The sequence below is a fragment of the Cololabis saira genome, chromosome 13 (genome assembly GCF_033807715.1).
Source record: "Cololabis saira isolate AMF1-May2022 chromosome 13, fColSai1.1, whole genome shotgun sequence".
NCBI classification, from domain to species: Eukaryota; Metazoa; Chordata; class Actinopteri; order Beloniformes; family Belonidae; genus Cololabis; species Cololabis saira.
The window spans coordinates 5,526,937-5,552,734 of NC_084599.1; the positions used below are offsets into that span (position 1 = coordinate 5,526,937).

Genomic DNA, 25,798 nt, shown 5'->3' on the forward strand with positions numbered 1-25,798 from the left:
ACCTTTTGCCATGACTGGTGACCTTGACCTGTGCCAAGTCATCAAAAGTCTCCTCAACAACAGGCGCTTTCTTCCTTCAGCTAAACGATAAGAAGCGCAAATGGAAAGCCCAAAAGAACGGCTTACCACAAGGCAGCGTACTGGCCCCCCTCCTCTTCAACATCTATACCAACGACCAATCACTTCCCCCACAATGCCGCCGCTTCATCTATGCCAGAGGTTTTCCACTGGTTTTGTCCCAGTCCCACCATTATGACCAAGAAGCAACTCGGGGACCAACTGCTTTTGGGGATGTTTGTTTTATTTTGCACCTTGCTTTTAAATAAGAGTATGGGCCTATATAGGCTATTTATTTGCATCAGTGTCTATTTTTATTTGCACCTTTTTGTTATATAAAAAAAAAAACAGTCAATGAAAAATGAACAATAGGAAGCCAAGAGGGCTTATAATATTACAAAGTTCACTCTCACTCATTTGACATAATTTGGATGGGCAAATTATTCACAAAAATGAATAGTAAATGGAAAATAAATTGAGTCTAAAAAATAAATATATATTTTTTAAATTATTATTGTTTTCCATTTACAATTTCACAGACCACCTGCAATACCGCCCCCGACCACCAGAGGGCCGCGGACCACCGGTTGACAATCCCTGATCTATGCTGATGACTTCTGCATCAGCACCCAACAGGTAGAACTTTCAGAAGATTGAGTCTGTCCAACTTACTACAACGACCACCTGAAACCAACCCCATCAAAAACCCAACTATGCAGCTTCCATCTTAAAAATTTAAATGCAGGAAAAGAACTGAGCGTCTCATGGGCTGGCCACAACTCTCCAACCACCCCCACCCGTGTACCTCGACAGGACACTCTCTTTCAAAACTCTTTCAAATCTTCAGAACACCAAAGCCAAGGTCAACACTCGCAACATCCTGGCAAACTGGTAAAGTGGTAAAGTGGTAAAGTGTGGCGCTAATCACTCAACCAATCGTACAACCGCCCTAGCCCTGAGCTTCACCGCAGCCGAATACGCTCAAGCTGGAGCCCCACCCGCCGCACCAAATCTGCACTCACCTGGTTCTCGTCTTATATCACCGACAGAACTGAACGTGTCTCCTTAGAAGGGGTTTACTCACCAACGCAGTCTGTCACATGTGGTGTCCCCCAAGGTTCTGTCCTCGGCCCCAGCCTCTTCACACTTTACATACTTCCCCTGGGTCGTGTCTTCAGCCGGCATGGGATATCCTTCCATTGCTACGCCGATGACACGCAACTGTATTTCTGGACAATCCCACTTCCCTCCGCCCCCCCGTCAGCCCCGTCAGTATCCACCTTAGCTCACAATTTCCTGCAGTTAAACAGCACCAAGACAGAAGCCATTCTGATCGGCACCCCACACCAGGTCAATTCACCCCCAATAACCAGCATCACCTTTTCCGGGCAGAGCCTCCCACTCTAATCTGTAATCACCAACCTAGGTGTCAAAATGGACCCCCCACTTGACCTTTGACCCCCACATCAAAAACCTTTGCAAAACCTCATTCTTCCACCTCCGAAATATAGCCAGACTCCGTCCCACACTCTCTCTCCCTGATGCTGAAAAATCAGCAATATTAAAATAATAAAAGGCTTGTGTAGCACGGTGAGTGCCACGGGGGCCCGACCGACAGGATGGAGAGACACAGAGTTTAATGCAGACCCTCTTTATTTACCCACAAACACCACACACAGTGCAGAAGCACCTTCACAGCAGCTCCCCAGCCCCCTTCTGCTGTGCAGCTATGCCTTATGAAGGCTGGCAGAGTGGAGAGGCTGATTGGGCCCACCTGTGCCCTAATCAGCCTGAGTGGCTGCAGCTCCTCCACCCTGCCACACACCCCCAACGCCAAACTCGCGCCGGGGTCTGTCCGGCCGAGCCTACTCCCCCCCCGCCCTCTCGGAGCGGGAGAGGAAGCCCGGAACCCCCGGGCCTTCCTGGTCGGGGGGGTCGTCCCCGGCGTCGGCCCGCCCGCCGTGGAAGCTGCTCTCGGGGCCGGGCCCATGGTGGCCTCGGGCCACACGGTGCGTCCAGGACCACCTCCTCCTCCGTGACGCAGACCCGCGTCGGCCGCTGGTCCGCCTCCAGGACCGCCTCCTCCACGGCGCAGCCCTGGTCTGGAGCTGGCGTGTCCAGCACCGCCTCCTCCGTCACGCCGCCCTGCTGGTCAGCCTCCACCTCTGCCGCCGACTCCGCCATCGCATCCGACTCCGCCTCCGACTCTGCCTCCGACTCCGCCTCCGACTCCATCCCAGGAGCCGTCGCCTGGCGGCCTGCAGCGACTGCCTCACGGCCGGTCGGCTGCAGCGCCGCCAGCGCTGCCGCGGCGAACCTCAGACGGGGTGCAGGGATGGGTCGCTCCATTGGCCATGCCGCCTCGGGAGCCGTCGCCTGGCGGCCCGCAGCTTCTGCCTCACGGCCTCTCAGCTGCGGCGCCGCCAGCTCCTCCCGCGCTGCTGCGGCAAACCTCCGGCGTGGCGCAGGGGTGGGTCGGTCCGCGGGCATCAGCGCCGCCAACACAGCGAGCTGATGCCCGCCCTGGTCCCGGCGCAGGGCGGCCAGGTCCGCAATGGCCTGGGCGAGCGCGTCCAGGGCCCGCTCCATGCCTCTCCTCCCATCGGGCCCCACGTTGGGCGCCAGTGTAGCACAGCGAGTGCCACGGGGGCCCGACCGACAGGATGGAGAGACACAGAGTTTAATGCAGACCCTCTTTATTTACCCACAAACACCACACACAGTGCAGAAGCACCTTCACAGCAGCTCCACAGCCCCTTTCTGCTGTGCAGCTATGCCTTATGAAGGCTGGCAGAGTGGAGAGGCTGATTGGGCCCACCTGTGCCCTAATCAGCCTGAGTGGCTGCAGCTCCTCCACCCTGCCACACACCCCCAACGCCAAACTCGCGCCGGGGTCTGTCCGGCCGAGCCTACTCCCCCCCCCGCCCTCTCGGAGCGGGAGAGGAAGCCCGGAACCCCCGGGCCTTCCTGGTCGGGGGGGTCGTCCCCGGCGTCGGCCCGCCCGCCGTGGAAGCTGCTCTCGGGGCCGGGCCCATGGTGGCCTCGGGCCACACGGTGCGTCCAGGACCACCTCCTCCTCCGTGACGCAGACCCGCGTCGGCCGCTGGTCCGCCTCCAGGACCGCCTCCTCCACGGCGCAGCCCTGGTCTGGAGCTGGCGTGTCCAGGACCACCTCCTCCGTCACGCCGCCCTGCTGGTCAGCCTCCACCTCTGCCGCCGGCTCCGCCATCGCATCCGACTCCGCCTCCGACTCTGCCTCCGACTCCATCCCAGGAGCCGTCGCCTGGCGGCCTGCAGCGACTGCCTCACGGCCGGTCGGCTGCAGCGCCGCCAGCGCTGCCGCGGCGAACCTCAGACGGGGTGCAGGGATGGGTCGCTCCGTTGGCCACACCGCCTCGGGAGCCGTCGCCTGGCGGCCCGCAGCTTCTGCCTCACGGCCTCTCAGCTGCGGCGCCGCCAGCTCCTCCCGCGCTGCTGCGGCGAACCTCCGGCGTGGCGCAGGGGTGGGTCGGTCCGCGGGCATCAGCACCGCCAACACAGCGAGCTGATGCCCGCCCTGGTCCCGGCGCAGGGCGGCCAGGTCCGCAATGGCCTGGGCGAGCGCGTCCAGGGCCCGCTCCATGCCTCTCCTCCCATCGGGCCCCACGTTGGGCGCCAGTGTAGCACAGCGAGTGCCACGGGGGCCCGACCGACAGGATGGAGAGACACAGAGTTTAATGCAGACCCTCTTTATTTACCCACAAACACCACACACAGTGCAGAAGCACCTTCACAGCAGCTCCACAGCCCCTTTCTGCTGTGCAGCTATGCCTTATGAAGGCTGGCAGAGTGGAGAGGCTGATTGGGCCCACCTGTGCCCTAATCAGCCTGAGTGGCTGCAGCTCCTCCACCCTGCCACAGCTTGCAATATTTCAATTGATTTGTAATGAATCCAGAATGTATGACCTTTTTGTTTTTTTTTTAATTGCATTACAGAAAATAAAGGACTTTATCACAATATTCTAATTTTCTGAGACAGTCCTGTATGCCTTAGCTGTCACTGCCCCCCCAGTTTCCTTCAGACAGTCCCACCTCTCCAGACAACCAAATAAATAGCAAAGACGAACATCTGGAAAGATGAATGGAACCAGCTCAACACACGAGCCCATGACTGGATGGATGGGGGGAGGAATCACCCCGACTGAATGCCTCACCAGCGGCCACGACCTCCCATGGCCGACCTGGACCCTCAACACACTACGAGTGGAGCAGGGGGGACGCAAAGCTCTCATGAAAGCATGGAGCTACCAGACAGAAGACACATGCAGACAATGTCCCACCTACTGGACTGTTACGATGCCCCCCAGTGCCGCCCCCGGGACCTGGAGGAACCCCCCCCAACCGCTGTGACCTGCGCCAGATACTGGCAGAACCACATCTGACATTGCAATGCACTCGAAAAAAGGTTGGTCTCAGCTTCTTAGCAACCTGTGCAATTACACATTTCTTCCCCAACGAAGATACTGATAACAGATTTCTGAAGGATGGGATCAGAAGCTGGCGTAAAAAACCCAGCCACCAAGACGAGCGCAGCAATCCCATCTGGCCCTGTGGACTTGTGGGTAGGCGAGGATCAACACGAATGTATCCTGCTAAGAAATGGGTTCAAACATATGAAAAACTTTGGTCTTAATTCATTGGCCAATGTCATCCAGCTAACTTGTTTGACTCAGAGTTAGTGGTCGTAATTGTTCTTTATGGTGTCCTTTCAGTCTCTCAGTGTTTCTTTGGCATCTACCTAAGTTCCTTTTATCTGATCTGTAACAGAATTCTGTTCCTGTTTTTTTTTTTGATAAAGAGGACTCATCACTTCTGTCTGCTGGGATGCTTCACATTTTGTAGCCTATTATCACTCCAAACATTCAAATCATTTACTGAGTTAAAATTTCTAAATGTTATGTTTAATGTTTGACATAAATTCAGCTGACTTTTTCACAAACAATCATTGAAAAGGTCGTTTTCCAGCAAATCCATGCTTTTATGGTGCAAAACAACCTCTTTAATGTATTTCAGTCTGGATTTCGGCCACACCACAGCACTGAGACTGTACTCATCAAAGTCCTAAATGATATTCATCTGAATAATGATGCAGGCAAATCCTCTGTTCTGGTATTACTGGATCTGAGTGCTGCATTCGACACAGTTGATCATAAAATTCTTCTCGCCAGACTGGAAAAGTGGGTGGGACTTACCGGCACTGTGCTTCAATGGTTTAAATCTTACTTGCAAGATAGGGCCTTCTTTGTGTCAATTGGAAAACATGAGTCTAAGAGAACCAAGATCACATGTGGGGTTCCTCAAGGGTCCATTCTCGGACCGCTTCTATTCAACATCTATATGCTACCCCTAGCTCAGATTATGGAACATCATAACATTTCCTACCATACTTATGCCGATGACACACAGCTCTATATTTCAGTGTCACCACATGACTACAGTCCCCTGATCTCATTGAGTAACTGTATTCATCAAATCAATGAGTGGATGTGCCAGAATTTTCTCCAGCTAAATGCAGAAAAGACAGAGGTGATCATTTTTGGCTGTAAAAATGAAAGGGAAAAGATCAGCGCTCACCTTGGCTCCATGTCATTGACAGCTACAAATCAAGCCAGAAATCTTGGTGTAATTATTGACTCAGACCTGAACTTCAACAGCAATCTAAAGTTTATCACTAAATCTGCCTATTACCACCTGAAAAACATTGCTAGAATTAAGGGGATTCTGTCTAAACAAGACATGGAAAAACGTATTCATGCATTCATTTTCAGTAGGTTGGATTATTGCAATGGCATCTTTACAGGCCTTAACAAGAAATCTATCAGGCAGCTGCAGCTGATCCAGAACGCTGTCGCCAGAGTCCTTACAAACACCAGGAAACTAGACCACATTACACCGGTCATGAAATCACTACACTGGCTTCCAGTGAGTCAAAGGATAGAGTTTAAAATCTTACTGCTGGTCTACAAAGACCTGAATGGTCTTGGAACAAAATACATGCTGGATCTGTTAGTTCCTATGAAGCTCCCAGACCCCTGAGGTTCATCTGGATCTGTTAGTTCCTATGAAGCTCCCAGACCCCTGAGCTTCATCTGGATCTGTTAGTTCCTATGAAGCTCCCAGACCCCTGAGGTTCATCTGGATCTGTTAGTTCCTATGAAGCTCCCAGACCCCTGAGCTTCATCTGGATCTGGTTTGTTGTGGTTCCAGAACCAGAACCAGCAAGGTTCATCAGCGTTCAGTTATTCTGCTCCTCACCGGTGGAACAAACTTCCTGTAGACCTGAGGTCTGCTCCAACTGTAGATCCTTTAAATCAGGATAAAAACATTACTGTTTACTCAAGCTACTCTTAAATTAAACTTACCTGCTGTACTCTACTGTCCTTATTTTTAACAGCTTGTGCTTTTTATAATTTTACTTCTTTTCTTATCATCTTATTCATAATTTTATTCAATCCTATTTGTTATTTACTGTCTAATTATGTCTTGCCACTTTTAATGTCAAAGTAAAGCACTTTGAATGACCTTGTGTTGAATTGTGCTATATAAATAAACTTGCCTGGCCTTTGACATAAATTCATTAAGGATTTATCAAAACACCTTGTTCATTTCTTAAATTCTGCTTCTCAGTTCCCTCCGTCAGCGGACCTGGGTGAGAATTGTGGTTCAGTAGCCGTGATAACAGCAGTTTGTGTTACTGACGGGTGCTGAAACTGGCAAAGGATCGTGGGAACGCTGGCTGCATGATGGTGTTGTGTAGGTGTAAAACCACAGGACCAGTCCAACCGTTATCACACACACACGTGCACACTCACACTCACACACACACACACACACACACTCTGTCCTGTTAGCAAATAAACCAGCTGGTCGGGGTGAGTAGTTCACTTCACACACAAATGTACGCTTGCCAATCACTTTTTTCCTCTTTCCGTGAACCCTGTGCATGGGAGCGTGCACACACACACTTCAGAAACCACAGCCGTGGACTCCACCCTGTTCGAGAAGTTGGAGTGGCACCTCATTTGAATTCCGACCACACGAAGCCACAAACACAACAACGCTGTGAAAACAGCAGCGAGCACCGAGCTGCACCGGCCTGCACATCACCGAGAAGATGGGAAAGAGCATGCACACATGTACAAAGAAGAGATCCACACACACACACACACACACACACACACACACACACACACACACACACACACACACACACACACACACACACACACACACACACACACACACACACACACACACACACACACACACACACACACAGAAAACCACACATTGGCGCTGCAGAGGAAGCGAGTCAGGGCGTGCCTGAAAACAAGAGGCCGGGTAAACCACATCATCATCGGCGTACAACATCACCTTCACATGTGCAAAAACAAAACAACAGCACTTTAGGGAGATCAAATCTACACACTCACCAAGTACAACCCCACATCCAGCATGAAAGCCTCTCACTCACCACCTCCACCACCCCTGAGTCAGCAGGAACCTGCTGGCATAAACACCAAGTTCTCTAGAAAAAGGTTTCAAAAACAACGTTTACCAGAAGAGGCCGACATAAATATTCATCATATTATTTCAAACCCATTCCTAACCAGACCTTTTTTTGATTCCCAACCTAAAATGTCACAGTTAATTTATTTTTATTTCGTTTAGATTTTTATGACACTAGTGGAATTTATTGAGAAAGTAGGTGGACAGGAAACAGACAAAGAGAGGGGGGAAGACAGGCAGCAAATTGCTAATTTAAAGTTTTAGAGTGAGAATATTTTGCCAGCTACAAGGTGAATTTAAACGTATCTGCTGCTGAGATTATAGCAGAAGAGTAAAAATTGATACTATGAAGCAATAATAAATGAAGATGCAAGACAGCAGAAAAATGACAAAATATTCAGTTCTATTCTATTGTATTTAGATAGACCTCTGGGCTTCCCTGCTGAGGCTACTCTCCGCGACCCGACCCCAGATAAGTGGATGAAGAAGGATGGATGGATGGACTTCTATTCTATTTACATAGCCTCTATTACGATATAAATTGTCTCTAGCATCTTTCCAGAGACCCATAACCTGACCTTCAAGCAAAACAATGGCCAGTTAAAACTCCCCTGGTGGGAGAAAACCCTTACATATTTATCGTGCTTATCCCTGGTAGAAAAACTTCAGGAAATCCACTCTAGAACATCTCAGCATTTATTGGAAGATTGGTTTTCCTGATGTGGAACAGTGAGTTTTTAGATGACTTTGAAGAGATTTCCCACAACAGATAATTCTAGTACATTCTGGCATTCCTGTGCCACTGAAGATCCTGATCCTGAAGATCAGCCCAGGAACAGCACAGACCAGGTCTACCACACCAGACAAGACCCCAGCAGACACCAGATCGGCCACACCAAACAATACTTAATGTACAACCTATGTAACCATGACAACAGTAGGATGAGGCCCCTGTAAGCCCTCACATCCAGTTTAACCTGGTTACCAACCAGATCCAGTTTTACATTTACATACATACATCCCTTGGACCACTCATTTTCTCCATTTTTATTAATGACCTCTCAAAAACCTGTTCCAATTGTCAAATACATTTATACGCAGACTAATAAACTTTTGTTAAACAAAAAGAAATCATGCTCAATGTTGTTTGGTACCAGATTAGGCCTTGGAAATAACCCAGATCTCAATATTTTTTTTAATGATGGCTTGAACAGGTGAGCTCATTCAAACACCTCGGCCTCTGGATCCACCCATTATTTTCTTTTAAATATCATATTGAGTCCATCACAACCAAGTTACATCGCAAGCTAGGCATCCTTTACCGTTCAATTTAATTTCATTCATTTCATTATTTATTCAAACAGGTTAAAATAATCAGAATACATAAAATGTATATACCGAAAAAAAAAAAAAAAAAAAACCATAAGCAAAGCAAATTAAAGAGACAAATCTATATGTATATAAATATTTCCTGTTTGAAAGGGTGTAGGATGAAGTTTCAAAAAACTTTTCTAGTCCTACCCCTTCTAATGTTCTGTTTTTACCATTTCTTCATTTCACAGAACTTCTAAAAGAAAAGCATAAGAGACAAGAAAGACAAGAAAAAGTGGTTCAGCTGAGCAAGGCACTTTGGTCACTGGCTGTCAGTTCATGTGTCCATTTCCGTTTTTTGTATCCATAAAGAGCATTGATTTTAAAGATTTGTTTAAACTTACTTAGTGATTTGCATGATTTAATTTCATCTTTGAATTCAATTCAATTCAATTTTATTTATATAGCGTCTAATACAACAGAGTTGTCTCTAGACACTTTACAGAGACCCATACCCAGAACATGACCCCCGAGCAGATATTACATAAACAATGGCAGGTAAAAAACTCCCCTAGTGGGAGAAAAACCTTAAGCCAAACAGTGGCAAGGAAAAACTCCCCTTTAGGAGGGAAGAAACCTTGAGCAGGACCAGGCTCATAAGGGGGGACCCTCCTGCCGAGGGCCAGACTGGTGGGTCAGGGACGGCAACAGCACAGCAGGCAGGTGGAAGCAGCAACGGGATGACCGGGGGTGGGGACCGCAGGCCAGCATGCAGCTCCCGAAGCTCCGGCCCAATCAGCAAGTCCCAGGTTGGGGTGCAGGGTCAGGAAAAGACTTGTGCTCCGTAATGCAAGCTACAAGCCACCCACGGCCACCTGCAGGACAAAAGAGAGAAAAGGGAGGAGAAGGGGGGGGCAGCAACGGGATGACCAGGGGTGGGGACCGCAGGCCAGCACGCAGCTCCCGAAGCTCCGGCCCAATCAGCAAGTCCCAGGTTGGGGTGCAGGGTCGGGGAAAGACTTGTGCTCCGTAATGCAAGCTACAAGCCACCCACGACCACCTGCAGGTTCCGGTGTCCGGCAAAGGATGCTGCAACATGGACAAAAGAGAGAAAAGGGAGGAGAAGGGGGGGCCAGCACAAGAAACCACAGGAGCGACTCTGACACACTAAAGTTTACACTACCTAGAGATTTACCAACACCAGCTAGAGGTTTACTAAACACTAACTATAGGCTTTGCAGTTGTTCCACAGATTAACTCCCTTAACTGATACACAATGGGTTTCAATAAACTGTTTCACTCTACCAACGAGGAAAATAATTTTCACACAACTCTTATTACCCATTTTAGATTATGCTGATGTTGTTTACCAGAACACTTATGAATCACATCTTCAACCCCTCAATGTCATTTACAACGGTCTCTGTAGATTTGTGTTAAGGTGCCCATACGGAACTCACCACTGCTCCATGTATCCATCATTAAACTGAACTCACCACTGCTCCATGTATCCATCATTAAACTGAACTCACCACTGCTCCATGTATCCATCATTAAACTGAACTCACCACTGCTCCATGTATCAATCATTAAACTGAACTCACCACTGCTCCATGTATCCATCATTAAACTGAACTCACCACTGCTCCATGTATCAATCATTAAACTGAACTCACCACTGCTCCATGTATCCATCATTAAACTGGTTTAATCAGCTCAAGAAGACAACACCACTGGCTCCAACTCATATTCAAATGTATACACTTTAGTTATCCATCTTACTTAAAACAATATCTGATTCCATATAAATCCTCATATTCTCTTAGAAACACTCAGCAGCCCTTCTTTTTCGTTTTTTTTTTCGTGCTTTTAAGTTTAAAGCCCCATCAGATTGGAACAACTTACCCATCATTATAAGAAAACTTAATTCATTACACCTCTTTAAAAACTCACTATATTCCAACCTCAATAAACCATGTAGTTGCCTCTAGTGGTATTGCCTTCTCATTTTATTTGTATTTATTTATTTTATATATAATATATGTATTTCTTCATATATTGTATCATAATGATGATGACAATGACTATTATTAATATTAATATGTTGTTCTTGTTGCTATTACTGCATTATATGCAGTATTTACTTGTGTTCTTCAGGTGTGTGGGTCCTGGGGACTGGTGTGTGGGCGGGTTTGTGTGTGAGAGCCTTATGTATTATGTATTATGTGTGTTGTATGTAACTGTTTTGTACTGCGTTGTATGTTTTTTGTTGGACCCCTTCGAAAACGAGATGATTCATCTCAAGGGGCTATCCATTAATACATTTACTTTCACTGTGTGAGGGTGTTGCTGGGGGTGCGTGGCCGAGCTGGATCCCTGGGTGGGTTGTGGGACGTCTACACGAGGACACTGTCACTCTTTCTGCCTACCTGTCATATTAGGAAGAGTGGTGCTGTAGGGCTGCTGTTGTGGTTTTGTGATAAATAAAGCTCAAGTCGTACTTCCTCTGAGAGCAAACCTCTGCCCTGCCGACCTCAAACCACACGTTCCCACGGAGACCTTCTGCACAGCTCCTTCTCTCTGCTAGTCATGCGTAGAGGAGGCCTCAACATGTACACTAACAGACGGACTCTCGTATCTAAAGCCCAGTGGAGGTGTGTGTGAAGAGCCGCTCACCGCTGGGGGGTTTGGGTCGCGGGGGGACGGTTTTCTTCGGAGGCAGAGCTGGAGTGTCGCTTTTCCTGCTGAATGGGTCGTCCACGAAAGCCGGCTGGAATGAAATGAAAGAGTTTTAATGATGCTAGTAAAAATATTCCAGCAGTGATGCTGGTTGGATGAGAACAGCAGAATCCCTGCTGCTGCTTCACACTGCAAAAACTTACAATCTTACCAAGAATATTTGTCTTATCTCTAGTTAAAATGTCTCATTTTTAGTCAAAAAAATCTCATTACACTTAAAACAAGAGTCATTACCAGAAAAATAACTAGTTATTTGACAATTTTCACCTGTTTCAAGTAAATTTTCACTGAAAATAAGTAGAAAAAAATCTGCCAGTGGAACAAGATTTATCTTCTCATTACAAGCAAAAAAATCTTGTTCCACTGGCAGATCTTCCTACTTATTTTAAGTGAAAATCTACTTGAAACAGGTGAAAATTGTCAAATAATTATAATAATTAAGTGTAATGAGATTTGTTTGACTAAAAATGAGAATTTTAACTAGAAATAAGACAAATATTCTTGTTAAGATTTAGAGTTTTTGCAGTGCAGAACCAGCAGCAGGGCTTCTGGAGAGGAAGCAGCGGTGGACACTGCTGTTTTCACTGCTGTTTTCAGTTTTTGTCTGCAGTACCTTCTGGAAGTCTGGCAGCCAGCCGGCCCGTCCCTCAAACGGATCCCTGGGCTTAGACATGTGGCTGAAGTCTGCGAATCCGGCCGAGCTGTTGGTGCTGCCGCCGAACGAGCTGCTGCCAAACGGGTCTAACGTGCCGAACAGGTCTGCTGAAATCAGAATCACAGCTCAGTCCCAGCACACGGTTCAGTGTGGCCGACATCATCAAGCATGATCGTACCTGAGCCTCTGGACTTGGGCTGGCTGCTGGTGAACGGGTCGGTGCCTGAGAAGGAATTGGTCTGCTGCAGAAAACACAAAATAAGTATTTCATCAAGAAACCGCCGGATTTGCGTTCAAACTGTAACAGTTGTGCAGAGTGGTTCCCCTTAACGCCACCAGTTACCGGCTCACTGGTTCTGTCCGGATCAGACTGGTACCTTAGAGGGCAACGTGGCACTTTTGCTGAAGGGGTCTGGGTTGGAGAAAGGATCCATCTTCCTGGTCTTCTTGAAGAAATCCTCCGACGAGGTCTTGAAGGGATCGGCCTCCTTGAACGGGTCTCCCCCAAACGGATCTGCAGCAGAAACAGGCCCGGTCACTCAAACACTCGCTCGCCGGGTCGGACAAACATTCAGGTTCAGGTCTGAGCCAGCCGGCGTGTTTAGCAGTGTTGGGACTGGTAATTTAGTAACGCGTTACAGTAACGCTGTTAGTTTTGCGGTAACTAATACTCTAACGCATTACTTTTTAAATTCAGTAACTCAGTTACCGTTACCAAACGGTGCGTTACTCTGTTATTTCTGGCTACAGTGAAGCTTTTTTTCCCCACACGCGGAGGCCGGAGGAAACGTAGTGTGTGTTTATTCAAAAACAAGACAGTCATGACCCAAGAGAAGGAGAGTTTCTCAACGTGGAGATATTGTCATTACAGTAATGCCTAATTTTTCGCAGCGGTTACGTTGCAAAAAGAACCTGTGGTAAGTGAAATTCTTTTTACAATTATTATAGAAGGCTTCAAATTGCAGAGCCCCGCACCACCGGGACCCAAGTTATTGGATTTGAACGGGAGAAAATGAAAAATTATTATGAAAAAAAATACAATAAGTACAGCAGGACAAATAGTGACTGGATCAATCGATTATATCTGAGACTGTAATGAACGATTCATCAAATGGTCCCGTTCTTGAGCTGCTGCTGAAGCTCATTGGCCGTTTTCCGCTTGTTGCTAAGCAACCAACGTTATTGACACAGGAAGTGAAGAAGTGGGGAGATTGTTTAGCCAATCAGAATGCAGAACACGATGCACAATGTAAATCCGTGAAGCAGCGAGACGTGAAAGGTGAACCGCGTTATAGCCAGGGATGACTTTAGTTTGATTTCTGACGTTGAAACACTGAAAGCAAGACTGAATTCAGAGCTGGTTCTGTTTTGAGGGGGTCCGGTTTGTTTTTAGCTTTTTTTAACTACTACGTCAGGAGTTTTGTCACGTTGATTAAATCTGTGGAAACTGAGTTTGTAACTAACGGCAGCAGCTGCTGTGACCTGCTTCTCCAGCATCTCAATCATCTGTGTGGACAAACAAGCTCATGTAAATGTGTGTCTGGGCCCCAGTGTGACCAGAGGAGCAGCTCCCAGTATCTACCTGAAGACGACGACGGCTGCTTTGCAAAAGGCTCATTTTGAAACGGGTCACCTAAAAGAGAGGAATCACGCCACGGCACAGGGAGACAGAGAGGAGAAGAGCGTCAGTGAACTAGTGCAGCAAGAACAGAGAGAAGCTGTGAGGAACAAATAAGAGGAGGAGGGGGGAGGAGGGGACAGGGAGGGGGAGAGGACGACCTTTGAAGGGGTCAGTCTTGAAGGGGTCTTCAGCGTGGAACGGGTCCGTGTGCAGCTCCTGGGGCTGGCTGCTGAACACCGAGGGCTTCACCTTGAACGGGTCTTCCTGTGGATCAGAGACGCCAACGGGTGTCATTCAACAGTCTGAGGAGGCCCCGCCCCCTCAGGAGCTGGCCCCGCCCACCCAGGAGCTGGCCCCGCCCACTTCAGCTCCAGCTGAGGCCCGGCCAGGAAAGGGGGTGGTGGTGGAGACGAGTCCCTGCCGGCTGGAGCCGGGTCGTCCCCGCCGGGTCGTCCCCGCCACGGGAGGCGAGCCTCCGTGTTTTCGCCCATCCCAGCCCTCTATGCTAACAGCTAACAGGAAACACAGCAACCATCTCACTTAGGTCATCTGGTTCTGGGGCCTCATTTATAAAGCTTGCTTGCGCACAAAACAGGGCTTGAAAGATGCGCCACCTTCTACAAAAAGGTTAGGATTAAAAAAAAAAAACCTAACGGGAAAATGTGCGTATCTCTACGCCAACCCTGACCCTCACGTAGGAACATTTTGAAGATATGGGGAACTGGCGACGCAGGCGGTGAGGTGGTGAAATGAAGCCAGATTCATGTCATACTCTTAATAATGTCATCACATATCAGACTTATAATATAATAGCGCTGATCGTGTCCCTCTGTGTTTGAAGCTCAGCGTCAGTCAGGACTCTGGTGCTGCTGCTGCTGCTGCTGCTGGTACTGGTACTGGTACTGGTGCTGCTGCTATGCTATAACACGCCGTGCCGGTGTCGTGCCAAAAAGTGATTGCCTGCCAGAATCTGATTTCTCCCCTGAAAATGGGTCTTTTTACCTGCCAAAAATTGATTGGCCAAATACAGTTAATGATAAGTAGTTTCTGCCTAAATATGACTTGATCTCATTCTTGAGCTTCATAATCTGAAAGATCTGAAAGATCTGTCCGTGGCACTCACGACGTTTAGCGCTGCAACGACGTGCTGCCACTCACTCGCTTTATTTTTGATAGTGATGCCACTACTTTGACCACCAAATAATGTGGTTTTCCTGCCTCCACCTCATCCACAACATCTCCATCTCAGTCTTCGTGAAATTCAGTGGCACGGTGGCTCGACACGTCTCATTCATCCTGACGCAGCAGAAACAGGCTGCAGGAAGCCGCTGTGCATGCTCAGCAGGCTCATTCATATGCAAATACAGTCATGAACTACTTTGCATTGCCCATTTATGGTATGAAGTGAGCGTGTAGAGGGCGGGATATGAGGCGAATTCACCTGCGCAACCTTCCAGCTGGACTGTGATTTATATAGCGAACATTGCCTGCAAGTGTGTGTGCACACGGTTTTATAAATCAGGATATTTTTGTGTGCACGCCATTTTCGGCTTTTGAGCGCACGTACACTTTTAGTATGAATCCTACGCACTCTTTAAATGAGGCCTCTGGTTTTTTGTGTGTCCCAGGAACCAACCAAGCAAGCAAGCAAGGTGAGGCAGTTCAGTTATTCTGCTCCTCACCGGTGAAACAAACTTCCTGTAGACCTGAGGTCTGCTCCAACTGTAGATCCTTTAAATCAGGATAAAAACATTACTGTTTAATTAAATACTTACCTGCTGTACTCTACTGCCCTTATTTTTAACAACTTGTTCTTTTTATCATTTTACCTCTTTTCTTATCATTGTATTTCATTTTATTTGTTATTCACTGTTTAATTGTGTCTTGCCACTTTTAATGTTGATATAAAGCACTTTGAATTACCTTGTGTTGAATTGTGCTGTACAAATAAACTTGCCTTGATTCTCCTGGTGTCTGCAGCGACCTGCAAACCTGCGGGGAGCCGTAATAATGACTCTGGGATATAATTCCAGCGTGAAGGTGTCACGTCTGGTTTGTAAAGTACTGAACTACCTCGCCTCAACAAGCACAGAGGTGGTGGGGTTATTTTGACAGCACATCTGTGGAGCAGAATCTCTGACAGTCCTCTACTCAGCTGCTGGGGCTGCGGTGGATGAAACGCTACTAAAGGCTGAGTTATGGTTCTGCGTCAAAACGACGCCGTGCCTACGGCGTGTGGTACGCATCGACGCAGACCACATGCCGTCACTGACCTGCACCTCCCGAAAATTGTAACTACGTGTCGAGGCGACGCAGACCAAACGCAGACGGAGAGGGCTGTGATTGGTTCGCTTGGAAGCAACGCATTTCCGGTTTGAAGCAGTCGTGAACTTTCAGCGCTCTTTTCTTCGTGTATGTGTGATTTATTTTGTTTTGTTTTTTTGGACAATAATTGTCCTTATCTCTTTGATTCACTGTGACCGGAAAAAGTCGGATAAACCACTCAGGAAAAGGTCGCGAATTAGCGGTCGCAGGGGGTACTGCACCGCAGAGAAATGGAGTGATGGAGAAGTCCAAAGGTTCACGACGGCGTCACGGTGACGGCGTGTGCTCTGCGTTGGTTTGACACAGAACCATAATTCAAGCTTTAATGATCTGTACCCACCACAAATAATCTGGTCTGATGTCTCTGGTGCAGAGCCTGTAAACTACAACCCTGTAGAAACCCCTCAGTTTACTGTAACCATGGCGACTGTGGCAGTGAGATGACTCAAACGCGTGACCAGGTGACCGGGTGGGTGGGGCTCTGCCGTACCTGCGCCGGCCTCCCCGCGGCGGGGAAGCCCGGGGGGTCCCGCGTCTCCGGGAACACCTCGCTCATGTCGGCCAGGTTGGTCATGCTGCCCCCGTGCGCTCCGTTCAGGCTGCTGGTGTACTGCTCGATGCTCTTGGACACCTCCTGCTGGCTGTCCTGGATCTGGGACAGCTTGCTGCGGGCCTGGGGACACGGAGACAAGCTGCTGTCAATCACCACCCAAGCTGCTGTCAATCACCACCCAAGCTGCTGTCAATCACCACCCAAGCTGCTGTCAATCAATCACCACCCTCTATGTTAAGATTTATGATGTTCACTACCCTTGTAGCACCTACTACCCAACAACTACTATTGGAAACGCCTTGTCACTTTGAATTGTTTATTGACTGTACGTGAACTGAAAAAAAAAACAAATAAAAAGATTTGTAAAAAAAAAAAAAATAAATCATCACCAGAAAAATAACTTATTTGACAATTTTCACCTGTTTCAAGTAAATTTTCACTTGAAATAAGTAGAAAATCTGCCAGTGGGACAAGATTTATCTTCTTGTTACAAGCAAAAAAATCTTGTTCCACTGGCAGATTTTCTACTTATTTTAAGTGAAAATCTACATGAAACAGGTGAAAATTGTTGTTTTTTCCAGTGATGAGTCTTGTTTTAAGTGTAATGAGATTTTTTGACTAAAAATGAGACATTTTAACTAGAAATAGATTTTGAGTTTTTGCAGTGTAGCGGTGCTGCCCCCTGCTGGACACCTCCCGTCCCCACACCGGGGGACGGGGGCTGAGCTACCTGGTGCTGTACCTGGTTGATCTCGTCCTGCGTGGACTTCAGGGACTTGATGATGGTCTCCAGCTGGACCTTGCCGGCCGCCAGGCTCTGCTCCAGCTGGTTCTCCTCATGCTGCAGCCGGCCCAGGTCGGCCTTGGCCCGGCTCAGCTCGTCCTCCTGGCTCTGCAGGTCCGTCTCCTGGGAGTGGATCTGGCTCTGGAGGCTGGAGATCTGCGGGCAGACGTGGACCAATCAGAAACAGGAGGGAACCCATCTGCTGCAGGGTTCAGGCCGGGTCTTAGTCCTCTGCTACGCTACTGCATCGCTGTCTTTGCGTTCCTCTGCTGTGAGTCGCTTAGGGTCAGAGTGTCATGTCATCGTGTGTGGACCTAAACAGTTGAGGAATCCGGACCTCAGGGAACCGCTTTAAGAAACTTTTGGCGCTTTTACACTAGAACCTACTCAGTCCAACTTGACTCGCCTTGACCTGGTTTGTTTTCAATACCCAGATCAGAAGTAGGAGGTTGGAGAGAAGCTGCTGTGACGTATTTGATTGTGTATCTAAATGAAGAAGACAACAACACTAAAGATGTAGAACCTGGAGGAGATGATAGATGTGCTGCTGGATCTGTGGCTTGTGTTTGATGTCAAGTTAAAAAATGGGAGAGAGTTACTTTGTCTCTGCGCTGCTGAAAAGTTAGTCAAGGGACAGAGCTCCTGGTAGATCTGGTCGTTCCTTATCTCCGTCTAGATCTTTTTAATTCTCTCGTCAGCACCAGGTTTATGAACATCTGCACCTCAGAGTTGGATCATGAAACAGACTTCTGCTGCCATTGCTGGTTGAATAAAATGAACCAGAATCCGTCAGAGTCTCTTTCTCTGATTTCCTCCTCCTGACTCAGACGTCTGACTCCAACCCCCCGACCAATCGGTGTCCTGTAGTGTGATGATGTCAGATACAGCCCACTCAGCTGCTTAGAACCTCGGTAGAGTAGATAAAGAAAAGTATCTACTCGGCACGTTAGACCCCTGGTGGAAAAGAACCAAACCGAGTGGAGGAGAGTCGGGCTGAGTAGGTTCTAGTGGAAAAGTGCAATTAGGGTGAGAGTGTCAGGTGATGTCATCGTGTGTGGACCTAAAGAGTTCAGTAATCCAGACCTCAGGGAACCCCTTTAAGAAACTTTGTGTTTCCAACCAGACGGCGTCTGTCCTCCTCCTCACCATGTGAGACTCCTCCTGGCACTTCAGCCTCACTTCGTTCAGCATGTCCTCCAGTTTCCTCTTCTGCTGGTCCATCTCCTCCAGCCGGTCCTGGGCGTCCTGTTTCTGAGCCTCCAGCTCCTGCAGGCTCATGGTCTCCCTGTCCAGGTCGTTCTGCATCTCCTGGTGGACGAGCACGAGCACAGATGAGAGCGGCAGGAGTTACAGCTCACCACCGTGAGCCGGGGGGCTGCAGCTGAGCTCTTACCTGCACCTCTGCACTCTTGTGTCTGATGGCGTCCTCGGCGTCCCTGATGTCCTGCTCCAGGGTGTACTTCTCCCTGACACACCAACACAGAGAGCAGGGACATTCAAACCACCAAGCCTGATGCCTGCACGGAACCGTGTGACCCAGGGGTCGGCAACTCAAAATGTTGAAAGAGCCATATTGGACTAAAAACACAATAAACAAATATGTCTGGAGCCGCAACACATTAAAAGTCTTGTACAAGCCTTAGAATGAAGACAACACATGCTGCATGAATCTATATTAGCTATAACTGGGGGAAGATTTTTTTTTCATTATGCACTTCGAGAAAAAGTCAAAATGTCGAGAAAAAAGTCGAAATTTTGAGAAAAAATCGAAAATTTTGAGAAAAAAGTCGAAATGTCGAGATTAATGTCGAAGTACAATCTTGAGAAAAAAGTCGAAATGTGAAAATGTGAAAAAAAGAAGAAAAAATATACCGTAGATGACCATTTAGTAGCCCGGGCGTTTAATATGCTAAATCCACTTGGACCCCAGGCGTTTATAAGAACCAGGCGGGTATTTGCACCAGGCTACAATTTATTTTTGCAATGAGCAGCACCAGACCATTACTTACAAAGAACATATGAGATCACCATAGTACCACTGGAACTAAAATTGTACACACTGTACACAACACAACACCTCACGAAGAGCTCCCGATCACGAATCGTGAGGTCGCAAAAAAATCAAACGTGTTTGAAATCCTGGTCGCTCCTCGTGAAGGAATCACAGTTGAAGCAGCTGCGACCCGATTTGACTCATCCTTTCACAGAGAGCATGTGCAATCTCTGATGTTACGTCAAAAACTATTATTTGTAGTTTAAGTTTTGCAAATTCACATTACAAATCATGTTTTAATAGCAAAAAAAGAGCGCATTTCCACGTACGGAGCGGGTCGCCGCGTACCCTGCGCCGTGGGCTCTGCGTTGGTGTAACGCGGAACCATAAATCAGCCTTACGGCGTACCCTGCACCGTAGGCTCTGCGTTGGTGTAACGCGGACCATAAATCAGCCTTCAGTGTGTGCGCTGTCTGCTCTTCAGAAAACCTCTTTTTTTCTCTTCTCATTTTGCTGGGACGCCGGGTTCCTCCGCTGAGACACAACTTTTGCGGTACGCGTTCTTTGTTGTGTCTAAAAATGATTCGCAGTGCACACCCAATCAGAAACGGTACAGATATTTTGGGATTTTAATATATAAAAAAATAAAATTATAAATAATAAAGAATCCCCATGACTTTGATCAGGTGGGCAGGACGCAGGTTTGGGTGTGGGAACAGCCCACCCCTGCCCCAAAACCGGCTTCGAGTTCCAGTACACAGACTTCAGGTAAACATGTGCATTTTATATGCATGCAAACATTTTTGGAGCGGAGCGGGGTGCAGTGTTACTGGAGCGCTGAGCGGTTATGGGTGGAGCGTTTTTTTTTTCATGCTCTGATAAAGACAGTTTGTCTGTGTAACGGCGACACACGGAGCTGATCAGAGCAGTATGAACGATACTGTACACAATACAATGCAAATACAGTGTTATTACCAGGTTATTACCGGTAGTCGCCCGGGCGTTTAATTGAACCGGCGTTTATTATGCCAAATGGGCTCGGACCCCCGGCGGCTATTAGAGCACAGGCGCGTATTTGCGCGCGGGCGACTATTTGGTCATCTACGGTAGATGTGTTTCATTTTTGGGAGTCAAATTATGGAATCAACTTAGTGATGAAGTGAAACTGTGTAAATCTCTGTTGAATTTTAAAAAAATATTGAAAAGTAAAATAATTAAGGATTACAATGCTAAATGATTGGAGTATAATTTGGTTAAGCAAAACAATTTAAAGGGAAATTTCTCTTTTTGTTTCTTTTCATATTGCAGATAATCTGGGTTTTCTGTTGGAAAGTACAGGGTAGGCAAATAGAAGCTTTGGCTTCAGCCTATTCCTTTTTCGGTTACAGAGTTTATTATTATTTTTTGTGTGAAACTGATGAGTGTAAACTTGTATGAAAGTGTTTTGTCATTTGCACACACACACACACAGTTTGAATTGCAAATAATGTAATGTAACCGAAATAAACAATTCATTCCTTCATTCAAAAAAGAAATACAAGAAGAAAAGAAATAGAAAAAAAGAGAAAAAAAGAAAAAAAAAGAAAAAAAGGGGAAAAAAATAAGAAAAAAAGGAAAAAAAAGGTCAAACATTTTTTTAAAAGCTCCAGCGAGCCAATAGGGTGGCACTAAAGAGCCGAATTCTAGAACTCTAGAGCCGCGGGTTGCCGACCCCTGGTCTAACCAGACAGGAGCGTCCCAGGATCGTCCCAGGCGTCCCTCTATGTCAGGTCAGACCTCGGGTCTGGACCGGACGTTCCAAACCAGGCCAACTGGTCCTAGATCCGGCACCGGCTCCAAACTAAGACTTAAACCAGGTTTTGGGGGAACGGGGTTCACGAGAACAAAGATGCCATGCTCTTGTTGTCATGGCACTCATGTTAACTCATGCTAACTCCCTGATGTGTGGCGTGATGGTGCCGGCAGCCTCACGACTAACGGCGTCAGCTACTCTGAGTTCTAGTCCCAGTCTGAGTGTAGTTGTGTAGCTCTGACCCTCAAGGCCCCGGTTTGATTAGCATGTCTTTGCACTGGTTTGGGGGAATAAAACCTCCTGTGACCTCCTGGGTCCGGCTGGGTCCCTCCCATCCGGACCCAGACGCTGCCGGGACGTTACCTTTAGGGCTAGGGATCCATTCAAATGTCAAGAATTGATTCGATTCCAATTCTTAAGATTCAAAATCCATTATCAAGATTTGATTTGATCCGAATCGATTCGATTCCGATATTGATTTGGGTTAGTGTTATTAAAACTGTTTTTTCAGCTGTTGCATGAATTATATGACTGTAGTTATGCAACATATTAATACTAGTATTATATTGAGATTCAACAGCAAGTATTGGCAGCTAATGATGCTGTAAGGACGAATCACCTCCCAGAATGCTGATAGAACTGCTTTCAGAAACATCTTGTGGGTCAGAATTATCAAACAGATCCAGGGAGGAAACAGAGACGATGAAATCGCTTAAATTATTTTTTTCCCACATTCCATTTTTTTTTTCCATTTTCAGTCTATTTCGGTTTTTAATTTTTGAGAATTTCGTTTTTAGCATTTTATGCAAATGTAACCCCAAGACAGTTTATAAAGTAATGAAATATAGACAATTTATGCAATTATAACTGAAAACTTTAATGTTTTCATACCTTTAAGCATATTTAAAGGCAAAAACATGGAACCAGTTATTCTTGTGTCCAACAAAAAATCCCTTTTTTAGGGATAAACAAAAAAATACCAAAAGTTGTGATGATTAAAAAAAAAAAAAAAGAAATCGATTTTTAGACATACGAATCGATTTTTAGGAATCAATATGAGAATCGATTTAGAATGGGAAAATGGATTTTTTCAACACAGGTGTATTTACCTCTGCAGCTGCGATATCTCCTGGCTGATGTCGTCCAGCTCCTTGATGCCGGTGAACTCTCCGGACCCCACAGAGCTGGAGCTGTCCTGCAGACACACAGCCAGGGGAGACAGGGACGTCAGTCCAGCTGCTCAGGACAGCAGGAGGAGACGGAGGGGAGAAGAGGTCAGGAGAGGTGAACAGGAGGAGCAGCACAGAGGGGGCCCCAACACCGACACACCGCCCACATTCTGAGGAAAGATCTGGAACGGGGACCGTTTGAGGAATAGTTTTATCACGGACATCAAAAACCATGGGAACACTTGTCTTTTTGTCCACTGACAGCACACAAAAACAAGGAATAGAAATAAAAGGCAGGATATGACGAGATTAAAGAGGCTGCAGACAACTGGGTTATAAACTGCAGCTACGGGGAAATGAAAAGGTCCCTCATTGGGTTATGCTGGATTCACACTGAAAGCAGCAGAAATCTCCTGTGGAGTCAGGACTCCTGCATCCCTGCTTGGTAAAGTCTGTCGACGCCTGCACTGGGCGGAGCTTTCCTCTCTCACCATGGATCCCACTTTGGGAAGCCTTCTTTATATTTCAGCGTTATTTCTGCGTAGATAAGAGTGAGTTTGATCCTTAACCAGGTTGGTTCTGGATCAACATCAACCATCATCGTTGGTCCCGGTGAAGCTGCAGTCTGTCTGGTGAACACTGACACACCGGGTCGGAGTGGATTTGGTCATATTGTTTAAACTGAGTTTTGTGATTAATAAGCACGGTTCTTAATTATTTTGCGTTCGATCGATGTAGCAAATAAAATCGTTAGGACCATCCAGCCCCTCAAACAGGAGCAGTTCAGGTAAAAACTGCAGTCAAATCAGCAAAAATGTCATTTTTCTGGATGAAATATATGAATTCCTGATAAATAAGTGTGTTAGTGACAGCTCTGCTCATGTGTGCATGTGAATGAGTGTACGTTTGTGTCTAGATGAAAGTACAATCTGCGTTGAGGTTTCTTGCTCCGGTCTGTGATTGGACGGTGCCTCGGCGTCGCCGCTGCTCATTTGCTTAAAGTTGAGGTTTTTCAACTTCAAATTGACGCTCTGGACGCCTCCAACGCCACCAACGCCTCCAACGCCTCTCGTAGCGCTTTCATAGACAATGAATGTCAACCGGACGCCTGTGACGCCTGTGGCGCTTTCAGTGTGAATCCAGGGTCAGGGTGTCATGTGACAGCTAATCCATGAGCAGTTACTGCAGAACGCCTAGTAAAGGCTGAGTTAAGGTTCTGCGTCAAATCAACGCCGTGCCTACGCCGTCACCGTGACGCCATTCCGAACCCTTCGGACTTCTCCATCACTCCATTTCTCTGCGGTGCAGTACCCCCCGTGGCCGCTAGTTCGCAATCTTTTTCTGAATGGTTTATCCGACTTTTTCCGGTCACAGTGAATCAAAGAGATAAGGACAACTATTGTGCAAAAAAACAAAACAAAATAAATCACACATACACGAAGAAAAGAGCGCTGAAAGTTCACGACTGCTTCAAACCGGAAACCGGAAATGCGTTGCTTCCAAGCGAACCAATCACAGCCCTCTCCGTCTGCGTTTGGTCTGCTCGCGTAGTTACACTTTTTGGGAGGTGCACGTCAGTCACGGCGTCAGTGACGGTGTCAGTGACGGCGTCAGTGACGGCGTCAGTGACGCCGTCAGGTCTGCGTCGATGCGTACCACACACCGTAGGCACGGCGTCGTTTTGACGCAGAACCATAACTCAGCCTTTACCCTCTGGATCAGCAGGTTTTAACTGTAAATCCAGCAGCAGTGGTCCACTGGGGTCCCCCAGGGTCCCCGCTCCACAGCAAACACTCTGGTGTCCACCGGACTGTCTCAGAAAATTAGAATATTGTGATAAAGTTCTTTATTTTCTGTAATGCAATTAAAAAAACAAAAATGTCATAAATTCTGGATTCATTACAAATCAACTGAAATATTGCAAGCCTTTTATTATTTTAATATTGCTGATTATGGCTACAGCTTAAGATTAAGATTCCCAGAATATTCTAATTTTTTTAGATGGGATATTTGAGTTTTCTTAAGCTGTAAGCCATGATCAGCAATATTAAAATAATAAAAGGTTTGTAATATTTCAGTTGATTTGTAATGAATCCAGAATGTATGACATTTTTGCATTACAGAAAATGGACTTTATCACAATATTCTAATTTTCTGAGACAGTCCTGTACGTCACATGCAGGCTCTGATTGGCTGCGTGTTCGTGGAGTGGCGTCTCCAGACACTCTGCTCTTCCATCAGGGCCACCACCCTCCCTTCATCCACACAGCTGCAGTCTACAAATCTACAAACGCTCCCCAGAGGTCCAGCGGCCAGGGACAGCACTGAGGGGTCAGTTACCGTGTTACCAGGTTACCTACCCACAAGGAGAACATAACAGCCTGAGGAGGAAGAGCAGAGACATCAGCAGCAGAGCACACACAGGACAACAAACACGGGATCTTTCATGTAGATCAGGGGGCTTTTTACCAACTAAGCACTTAAAGCAACACAGATCTATGTGCAGAGCTTAGAGAAGCAGAGAGGAAGAAGCACAGAGCAGCAGAGGAGAGGAGGAGTACTCACCCTTCTCATCTCTGACAGGGCAGCCATGTCGGATCCCACCGGAGTCATGTATCCTGACAAACTCTGCAGCCAATCAGAGACAAGCTGGTTAGTAATGATGGAGAACGTCCTGAGGAGCAGAGTCCTGCTGCACGTCGGCTCTGCCTCTTCTAGAACCTGGAGAAGCAGCTAGCCGCCCGGACCCTGAGGGCCCCGCCAGCACCTTCCCCCCCGCGTGCACGCAGGCACACAAACACTGAGCTGCCTCTCAATAGATACAAATCTCTGTCTGCACTGGAGAATTGGGTTTTGAACATTTATTGAACACTTTTGTTAACGCCCTCTGCATTCAGCTCCGTTGAAAAAGAGTGGTCACATGACCAGTTGGTCGTATATAAGTTATAATTTTCAGCCAATATATAACATATTGGCTATAGTTTTATATCAATTTATGTTGTTAAGAAGTTTGACTATTTTTAAGGAGATGAATGAACGTCTGTAAAAGGCACACGTGCGTGTTTAGTTCTGATTTCAGACCTGCTAGACCTGCTTTGAGGCTTTTTGTGGTGGTTTTGATGAGTAATTGATGGCTTTTTGTGACTCTTGTTTGTTTATTTCAGTTTTAAGTTTTTTATTTAGTATTTATTTATTTATTTATTTCAGGCTGATTTTTTAATTCTTTTTTTTGACTCATACAGTCAAACTAC

The 25,798-nt window shown here is 47.1% G+C and overlaps 1 protein-coding gene across 12 annotated transcripts in view; it reads right to left on the bottom strand.

Annotated features, from left to right (window-relative positions):
• Positions 1–25,798, bottom strand: part of LOC133458001 (epidermal growth factor receptor substrate 15-like 1) — a 76,773-nt gene that overhangs the window by 29,499 nt on the left and 21,476 nt on the right. For 4 of the 12 annotated variants that reach the window (XM_061737443.1, XM_061737437.1, XM_061737448.1 and 1 more), the window contains exons 12-24: positions 25,113–25,175; positions 24,908–24,928; positions 22,486–22,573; positions 18,987–19,066; positions 18,740–18,901; positions 17,552–17,749; positions 16,747–16,929; positions 14,090–14,195; positions 13,893–13,943; positions 12,688–12,824; positions 12,489–12,552; positions 12,269–12,417; positions 11,593–11,686 (exon numbers count right to left, since the gene is read on the bottom strand). In XM_061737443.1, coding sequence (XP_061593427.1) covers positions 11,593–11,686; positions 12,269–12,417; positions 12,489–12,552; positions 12,688–12,824; positions 13,893–13,943; positions 14,090–14,195; positions 16,747–16,929; positions 17,552–17,749; positions 18,740–18,901; positions 18,987–19,066; positions 22,486–22,573; positions 24,908–24,928; positions 25,113–25,175 — 1,396 coding nt within the window. The remainder of the gene's footprint in view (positions 1–11,592; positions 11,687–12,268; positions 12,418–12,488; positions 12,553–12,687; positions 12,825–13,892; positions 13,944–14,089; positions 14,196–16,746; positions 16,930–17,551; positions 17,750–18,739; positions 18,902–18,986; positions 19,067–22,485; positions 22,574–24,907; positions 24,929–25,112; positions 25,176–25,798) is intronic. The other 8 variants (XM_061737449.1, XM_061737441.1, XM_061737440.1 and 5 more) reach the window with 8 other exon arrangements.